Source organism: Somniosus microcephalus, chromosome 2, assembly GCF_052327205.1.
Source record: "Somniosus microcephalus isolate GS21.2 chromosome 2, FLI_Smic_1.0, whole genome shotgun sequence".
NCBI classification, from domain to species: Eukaryota; Metazoa; Chordata; class Chondrichthyes; order Squaliformes; family Somniosidae; genus Somniosus; species Somniosus microcephalus.
Genome location: NC_140988.1, coordinates 389,580,915 through 389,591,087, shown reverse-complemented (window position 1 = coordinate 389,591,087; position 10,173 = coordinate 389,580,915). Strand labels below are relative to the sequence as shown.

At 50.2% G+C, this 10,173-nt stretch overlaps 1 protein-coding gene across 1 annotated transcript in view; it reads right to left on the bottom strand.

Annotated features, from left to right (window-relative positions):
• The window catches only part of adam19a (ADAM metallopeptidase domain 19a), a 279,529-nt gene that overhangs the window by 193,596 nt on the left and 75,760 nt on the right, over positions 1-10,173 (bottom strand). Inside the window, exon 2 of the mRNA XM_085967554.1 lies at positions 275-311. Coding sequence (XP_085823680.1) covers positions 275-311 — 37 coding nt within the window. The remainder of the gene's footprint in view (positions 1-274; positions 312-10,173) is intronic.

Below are 10,173 nucleotides of genomic sequence, written 5' to 3'. Positions count from 1 at the left end.
GGGGGGGTTGCGGGATGGAAGGTAAGAACATAAGAATTAGGAGCAGTCGGTGATCCGGCCCCTCAATCCTGCTCCGCCCTTCAATCAGGTCCTGGTGATCTGAGTCACTTTTGCTGAAGTTCCAATTCCACAGATTAGAAGTTGCTGCGGGACTTGAAGTTAAGACCCAACTTCCAGACTGAGTGAGAGACACAGAATCAGTCAGTGTCTGCGGGCGGTCCCGGGCCGCTCCGATTCTCCGCTAAACTTCAGATTCAGGCTCCGGTTCACTTACCCCGGCCCGCTCCGGCTCCCGCTCCGGCTCCGGGCTCCTAGCAACAGGCTGAGGCTGAGCAGGGCGCTCAGAGCCCGGGCTCCCCGACACATCCCTCGGGCTGGGATCCGCCTCAGCCCCGCTGGCAGAGTCTGGACTGAAAACCTCGCACCGCCCCGCTCCGTCAGAGAGGGACCGCCCACACCCGGCGCCGGCCCCGGCCCCAGACCGCAACCCTCCCACCACACACCGCCCCAATCCCAGCTCACACACTAACCCAATCCCAGCACAACCCAGCTCACACACCGCCCCAATCCCAGCTCACACACTAACCCAATCCCAGCACAACCCAGCTCACACACCGCCCCAATCCCAGCTGACACACCGCCCCAATCCCAGCTCACACACCGCCCCAATCCCAGCTCACACACCGCCCCAATCCCAGCTCACACACCGCCCCAATCCCAGCTCACACTGCGCCCCAATCCCAGCTCACACACCGCCCCAATCGCAGCTCACACACCGCCCCAATCCCAGCTCACACACCGCCTTAATCCCAGCTCACACACCGCCCCAATCCCAGCTCACACACCGCCCCAATCCCAGCTCACACACCGCCCAATCCCAGCTCACACTGCGCCCCAATCCCAAATCACACTGCGCCCCAATCCCCAGCTCACACTCCGCCCCAATCCCAGCTCACACACCGCCCCAATCCCAGCTCACACACCGCCCCAATCCCAGCTCACACACCGGCCCAATCCCAGCTCACACACCGCCCCAATCCCAGCTCACACACCGGCCCAATCCAGCTCACACACCGGCCCAATCCCAGCTCACACACCGCCCCAATCCCAGCTCACACACTGCCCCAATCCCAGCTCAACCCAGCTCACACACCGCCCCAATCCCAGCTCACACACCGCCCCAATCCCAGCTCACACACCGGCCCAATCCCAGCTCACACACCGGCCCAATCCCAGCTCACACACCGCCCCAATCCCAGCTCACACACCGCCCCAATCCCAGCTCACACACCGCCCCAATCGCAGCTCACACACCGCCCCAATCCCAGCTCACACACCGCCCCAATCCCAGCTCACACACCGCCTTAATCCCAGCTCACACACCGCCCCAATCCCAGCTCACACACCGCCCCAATCCCAGCTCACACACCGCCCCAATCCCAGCTCACACACCGCCCCAATCCCAGCTCACACTGCGCCCCAATCCCAACTCACACTCCGCCCCAATCCCAGCTCACACACCGCCCCAATCCCAGCTCACACACCGCCCCAATCCCAGCTCACACACCGGCCCAATCCCAGCTCACACACCGCCCCAATCCCAGCTCACACTGCGCCCCAATCCCAACTCACACTCCGCCCCAATCCCAGCTCACACTCCGCCCCAATCCCAGCTCACACACCGCCCCAATCCCAGCTCACACACCGCCCCAATCCCAGCTCACACACCGGCCCAATCCCAGCTCACACACCGCCCCAATCCCAGCTCACACACCGGCCCAATCCCAGCTCACACACCGCCCCAATCCCAGCTCACACACTGCCCCAATCCCAGCTCAACCCAGCTCACACACCGCCCCAATCCCAGCTCACACACCGCCCCAATCCCAGCTCACACACCGGCCCAATCCCAGCTCACACACCGCCCCAATCCCAGCTCACACACCGCCCCAATCCCAGCTCATCCCAGCTCACACACCGCCCCAATCCCAGCTCACACACCGCCCCAATCCCAGCTCACACACCGCCCCAATCCCAGCTCACACACCGCCCCAATCCCAGCTCACACACCGCCCCAATCCCAGCTCACACACCGCCTGAAATAAAGAATAGATTTGCCTTCCAAAGCTAGGCTTTATTAACTTTAAAATCTGCAGCACATCTTCCCACATCCAGTCCCAACCAAAGCTGCAAAAGAACTGAATTTAAGGTGGCCACAACACATTATGTGATCATCAACTACCAATGAGATTACAACATATATCCCAAGGCAGTTAACAAACAACCAATCACAATACTTTTACTAAACAAGGTAGAATCACCACATTCACCCCTCCTTTTAAAATATACTCCAACCTAAATAACCTTTACAATTTATAATTAATTATTTACAACTAAAACTATGCACAACAAGAATAAAACTGTTCACATGACACAATACTAAGTGAACAACAACAAATAGTAACATTGTACATAAGTATTAAGTATCTCTCAACTAAAACAATATACTATAATATTTCAACAATTTTACAACATTACTATCAATTTAAAAGTCCATTTTCAATCGGTCGACCGGATATCTTGTTCATGTCGACCTTCTTAACCTTGGTGAAATTCCTTGCCCTCCCACACCAGAAGGCACAGAAGTATCTTCAGCAGGAAGGCTATCCATATCCCGATTTTCAACGGTTTCCGGAATAGAAATCCCATCAGAAGGTAAACTGGGACGGTCATAAACATCTATCAAGGGCTGACTAATAGAAGTATAATTATCTGCAATCGGATTGGAAATGTTCGTAGTATCTGTAACAGCATCCACATTATCTGAATCATGACTATTGTTAATATCCTCAGAAGAGGGCTGGCCCCCACAAGGAGCCAAGTCTTTAATTGAAACAGTACTTTCTTTCCCATCTTGGAATCGAATATGAGCATATTGGGAATTTGCCTCCAACAGCTCCACCTCCTCCACCAAAAGATCATATTTTGACAATCTAACATGGCGTCGAAGCAGCACAGGTCCCTGCATAGTAAGCCATGAAGGTACCGAATATCCCGTAGTAGATCTCCGCGGATAGTTAAAGAGCCTTTCATGGGGGGTCACATTAGTAGCCGTTGAAAGCAATGATCTAATGGAATACAGGGCATCAGGCAGTACCATTTCCCACTGTGTATTCTTAAGGTTCCGGGATGTCAAAGCCAACATAACTGCCTTCCAGATCACCCCATTGTATCGTTCGCACTGTCCATTACCCTGGGGATTATACGGGGTAGTTCTACTAGTAGAAATTCCCCGACTCTGAAGGTATTCCTTCAACTGGGAAGACATAAAAGAACTTCCCTGCTCTGAATGGATATACGCAGGCATCCCAAAGATGACAAAAAGTTGAGTCAGACATTTAATAACTGTAGCAGCTGATACATCTGCACAAGGAAAAGCAAAAGGGAACCTTGAAAACTCATCCACAACAGTAAATATATATCGGTTTTGAGTAGTTGAAGGAAGAGGCCCCTTAAAATCGACGCTCAAACGTTCAAAAGGAGAAGTAGCCTTTATAAGATGAGCTCGTTGAGGCTTAAAGAAATTTGGTTTACACCGAGCACAGATAGAACATGATGAAGTCATCCACTTGACGTCTTCAACTGAAAAAGGCAAGTTCTTACTGCGTACAAAGTGTATCATCCTCGTAACCCCAGGATGACATAAGGCATTGTGAAGATTAATAAGCGTATCTCCGTGAATCACAGAACAATAAGCCCTCGACAGTGCATCAGCAGCAACATTATCCTTCCCCGGACGATAAACTATGTCAAAATGGTAACATGCCAACTCAATCCTCCATCTCATTATTTTATCATTTTTGATCTTTCCAAAATGTTTAACATCAAACATAAAGGACACAGATTTTTGATCAGTTACCAACGTGAAATGTCGCCCCGATAAATAATGTCTCCATTTACGCAATGCTTCTACTATTGTGTATGCCTCTTTCTCTATTGAAGAATGTCTTTTTTCACTATTGTTCAAAGCACGTGAGAAAAAGGCCATAGGTCTTCCATTTTGGTTCAGAGTAGCCCCAATTGCAAAATCCGAAGCATCCGTCTCGATCACAAAGGGAACCTGCTCATCAATGGAATGCACAACTGCTCCTAAAATATCCTTTTTAAAATTCTCAAAACATGTCCTGGCCTCCCATGATAGAGGATATGTCGTAACCCGAATAAGAGGCCGGATCTTCCGTGAAAAATTTGCAATCCAATTAGAATAATAAGAAAACAGTCCAACAACTCGTTGCAAAGCCTTAGAATTAGTAGGACAAGGTAAATCAATCAATGGTCGCAGATGTTCTGGATCTGGTTTCATCTTGTTTCCCAAGATAATATACCCCAATAGATTTACCTCAGTAGTCGAAAAGATACTTTTCTCTTTGTTAAAAGTTAAACCAACTTTTTCCGCAGCTTGAAGGAATCTTTTAAAATTAGAATCATGCTCCACCCTTGATTTGCCACACACTGTGATGTCATCTAAGTATGAAAAGGTGTCAGAGAGGGAGTTATCACTTATAAAAGCATCCATTGCCCGTTGAAAACAAGCAACACCATTAGTAACACCAAATGGTATTCGGCAAAACTGATACAGCTTTCCACCAACCTCAAAGGCCGTATATGGTTGATCCTTCTTAACAATAGGAATCTGATGATAAGCACTCTTTAAATCAATAGTGCTAAAAACCTTATACTGAGATATTTTGTTGATAAGCTCATCAATCTTAGGCAAAGGGTACGCATCTAATTGAGTATACCTATTAATAGCTTGGGAATAGTCTATCACCATTCGTTTCTTGTGTCTCTCGTTAGTCGTGACAACTACCTGTGCTCGCCAAGGCGAACAACTAGGTTCAATGATTCCTTCTAATAAGAGACGTTGAACTTCAGAATTAATAAATTCTCTATCCTGACTACTATATCTTCTTGACTTGGTAGCAATTGGCTTACAATCCGACATCAAATTGGAAAGAAGTGATAATGGAGAAATAGATACATAGATACATAGAAGATAGGAGCAGGAGTAGGCCATTCGGCCCTTCGTGCCTGCTCCGCCATTCGATGAGATCATGGCTGATCCTTTAATTCAGTATCCCGTCCCCGCCTTCTCTCCGTAACCCTTAACCCCTTTTGCCCGTAGAAATATATCTAATTCCCTCTTAAATATATTTAATGAGCTGGCGTACACTGCCCTCTGTGGCAATGAGTTCCACAGGTTCACCACTCTCTGAGTGAAGAAATTCCCCCTCATCTCTGTCCTAAATGGTTTAGCCCTTATCCTTAAATTATGTCCTCTAGTTCTGTTCTCACCCGCCAAGGGAAACATTCCTTCTGCATCCAGTCTGTCTAGACCTGCAGAATTTTATACACTTCTATGAGGTCCCCTCTCAATCTTCTAAACTCCAGTGTGTACATCCCTAAACTACATAGTCTCTCCTCATAGGTCATTCCCGCCATTCCTGGTATCAGCCTGGTGAATCGCCGCTGCACCCCCTCCATGGCAAGAACATCCTTCCTCAGATGAGGCGACCAAAACTGTACACAGTACTCGAGGTGTGGTCTCACCAGTGCCCTGTACAGCTGCAGCAAGGTATCCCTGTTCCTGTATTCTAACCCTTTTGCTATGAAGGCCAGCATTCCGTTTGCCTTCTTGACCGCCTGTTGCACCTGCATGCTCGCCTTCAGTGACTGGTGTACAAGAACACCCAGGTCTCTCTGTACTTCCCCCTCTCCCAATCTATTGCCATTTAAATAATAATTTGCCCTCCCGTTCCTGCACCCAAGGTGGATAACTTCGCAGTTGTCCACATTATAGTGCATCTGCCATTTATCCGCCCAATCGCCCAGTCTGTCCAAATCGCTCTGGAGCTTCCTGGTCTCTTCCTCTGAGCCCACCCCCCCTCCTAGTTTAGTGTCGTCTGCAAATTTGGAAATGCTGCATCCGACTCCCTGATCCAGGTCATTAATGTAAATTGTGAACAGCTGGGGGCCCAGGACAGATCCCTGTGGTACCCCACTTGTTACTGCCTGCCATTCAGAAAATGAGCCGTTTATTCCAACTCTCTGTTTTCTATCTGACAGCCAGTTCCCTATCCACGCCAAAACTTTCCCCTTTATCCCATGAGCCTCAATTTTCCATGCTAATCTTTTATGTGGGACCTTATCGAAGGCCTTTTGGAAGTCCAGGTACACCACATCTACTGGCTCTCCCCCATCTATTCTACCAGTTACTCCCTCAAAAAATTCCAATAGATTAGTCAAGCACGATTTACCCTTTGTAAATCCATGTTGACTCTGTCCTATCCTGTCCCCATTTGCTAAGTGCTCCGCTATTTCATCCTTAATGATGGACTCCAGCATAAAGAGGTTAATCCACAAATAGATAAAAGGTGGCTTAGTCCCTCCAAATGAAAGACTAAGAGACTCGTGTAACTGAAGCACATTATGTCCAATCAAAATATCCGCACAGAGATTAGGCAAAACAGATAGGCATATATCAGTATACGTATTACTGATATCATTTTCACAAAGCAACAACCAGCTATTTGTGAAGTAAGGGTCGTCTGAGCCATACACACCTGATACATAACAGGCAAAATTTTCAAATGCTTCTCCTTCGCAAACTGAAGACTTATAAAACTCTCAGTACTGCCCGTATCTATAAGGGCCTTCACTTCCAACCCATTAACTTGAGCCGTAACTATAGCTTTGTTTAGGCCATGAGCAAATGCAGCAGAAATTGATGCAATAAACGCCCTATCTAAAGGCTGAATAGTCACAGAGGAGGTAGTGGAGGAGGGCCCTCCCACACCAGGAGAGGAGGAGGTAATTGAACCTGATGATTTGCACACGCGTGCATAATGACCTCTCTTGCCGCATTTACTACACACAGCCTCCCGAGCAGGACACTTCAGACGAGGGTGCCGGATATTCCCACAAAAATAACACTTCTGAATCCTAGAGGCAACAGCCGCCGAAGTAGAAACTGTTTCAGAATCTAATAAACCACTCCCATTAAGTCCACATAATTCCTTTTAATCCGAAACTGCCGAAACCATAGTCGCAGGCCGATTAAAAAGAGCATAAGAATCCGAACTTCTCTGAGCCACATCCAATGTAGAAGCTTGCTCAAAAGCACTTTTAAGATCCAAAGTCTTATTTTCTAACAACCGCTGATGAATTGATCTAGACAGTAATCCATTAATAAAAGCATCCCGTACCGATTCTTCCTTATATTCTTCAGCCGTCATGGCCTTATAATTACAGTTAACACTAAGGCACCGAAGTGCTTGTAAATAAGTATCCAAAGATTCTCCCACCTGCTGCCTACGGGCAGATAGAAGGTGACGTGCAAATACCTCATTCTTTGGTTTAACAAAAATCTTTTCCAATGTAGAAATAGCCACTTCATAAGTTTTACAGTCCAAAATATATTTATATACATCCGGAGCAATGTAGTTGATCAGCATATTCAGCTTATTTAGAGACTCTTGATCCAACACGCCCAAAAAGTTTTTAAATGTACAATACCAATGTTTCCATTTATCATCCACTCCAGCAGAATTGGGGTCAGCCTTGAATCGTTCTGGTTGAAGATATCGCTCCATTCTAACATAAAGTTAATAAATTGAAATAAAGAATAGATTTGCCTTCCAAAGCTAGGCTTTATTAACTTTAAAATCTGCAGCACATCTTCCCACATCCAGTCCCAACCAAAGCTGGAAAAGAACTGAATTTAAGGCGGCCACAACACATCATGTGATCATCAACTACCAATGAGATTACAACATATATCCCAAGGCAGTTAACAAACAACCAATCACAATACTTATACAAAACAAGGAATAATCACCACACCGCCCCAATCCCAGTTCACACACCGCCCCAATCGCAGCTCACACACCGCCCCAATCCCAGCTCACACACCGCCCCAATCCCAGCTCACACACCGCCCCAATCCCAGCTCACACACCGCCCCAATCCCAGCTCACACACCGCCCCAATCCCAGCTCACACACCGCCCCAATCCCAGCTCACACACCGCCCCAATCCCAGTTCACACACCGCCCCAATCCCAGTTCACACACCGCCCCAATCGCAGCTCACACACCGCCCCAATCCCAGCTCACACACCGCCCCAATCCCAGCTCACACACCGCCCCAATCCCAGTTCACACACCGCCCCAATCCCAGTTCACACACCGCCCCAATCGCAGCTCACACACCGCCCCAATCCCAGCTCACACACCGCCCCAATCCCAGCTCACACACCGCCCCAATCCCAGCTCACACACCGCCCCAATCCCAGCTCACACACCGCCCCAATCCCAGCTCACACACCGCCCCAATCCCAGCTCACACACCGCCCCAATCCCAGCTCCACCCAACTCACACAGCGCCCCAATCCCAGCTCACACACCGCCCCAATCCCAGCTCACACACCGCCCCAATCCCAGCTCACACACCGCCCCAATCCCAGCTCACACACCGCCCCAATCCAGCTCACACACCGCCCCAATCCCAGCTCACACACCGCCCCAATCCCAGCTCACACACCGCCCCAATCCCAGCTCACACACCGCCCCAATCCCAGCTCACACACCGCCCCAATCCCAGCTCACACACCGACCCAATCCCAGCTCACACACCGCCCCAATCCCAGCTCACACGCCGCCCCAATCCCAGCTCACACACCGCCCCAATCCCAGCTCCACCCAACTCACACACTGCCCCAATCCCAGCTCACACACCGCCCCAATCCCAGCTCACACACCGCCCCAATCCCAGCTCACACACTGCCCCAATCCCAGCTCACACACCACCCCAATCCCAGCTCAACCCAGCTCACACACCGCCCCAATCCCAGCTCACAAACCGCCCCAATCCCAGCTCACACACCACCCCAATCCCAGCTCACACACCGCCCCAATCCCAGCTCACACACCGCCCCAATCCCAGCTCACACACCGCCCCATCCCAGCTCACACACCGCCCCAATCCCAGCTCACACACCGCCCCAATCCCAGCTCACACATTGCCCCAATCCCAGCTCACACACCGCCCCAATCCCAGCTCACACACCGCCCCATACCCAGCACAAACCAGCTCACACACTGACCCAAACCCAGCTCATACACCGACCCAATCCCAGCTCACACACTGACCCAAACCAAGCACAACCCAGCTCACACACCACCCCAATCCCAGCTCACACACCGCCCCAATCCCAGCTCACACACTGACCCATACCCAGCTCACACACTGACCCATACCCAGCACAACCCAGCTCACACACCGACCCAGTCCCAGCTCACATACTGACCCAATCCCAGTTCACACACTGACCCAATCCCAGCTCAACCCAGCTCACACACTGACCCAAACCCAGCTCAACCCAGCTCATACACCGACCCAATCCCAGCTCACATACTGACCCAAACCCAGCTCAACCCAGCTCATACACCGACCCAATCCCAGCTCACACACTGACCCAAACCCAGCTCAACCCAGCTCATACACCGACCCAATCCCAGCTCACACACTGACCCAAACCCAGCTCAACCCAGCTCATACACCGACCCAATCTCAGCTCACATACTGACCCAAACCAAGCTCATACACTGACCCAATCCCAGCTCACACACTGACCCAATATCAGCTCAGCCCAGCTCACACACTGACCCAATCCCAGTTCAACCCAGCTCACACACTGACCCAATCCCAGCTCAACCCAGCTCACATACTGACCCAAACCCAGCTCATACACCGACCCAATCCCAGCTCACACACTGACCCAATCCCAGCTCAACCCAGCTGACACGCTGACCCAATCCCAGCTCACACTGACCCAAACCCAGCTCAACCCAGCTCACACACTGACCCAATCCCAGCTCAACCCAGCTCACACACTGAGCCAAACCCAGCTCAACCCAGCTCACACACTGACCCAAACCCAGCTCACACTGACCCAAACCCAGCTCAACCCAGCTCACACACTGACCCAATCCCAGCTCAACCCAGCTCACACTGACCCAAATAGCAGAGGCCCTGACCATCATTTTTCAATCCTCTCTGGCTTCAGGTGTGGTGCCGGAGGACTGGAGGACTGCTAATGTGGTACCCTTGTTT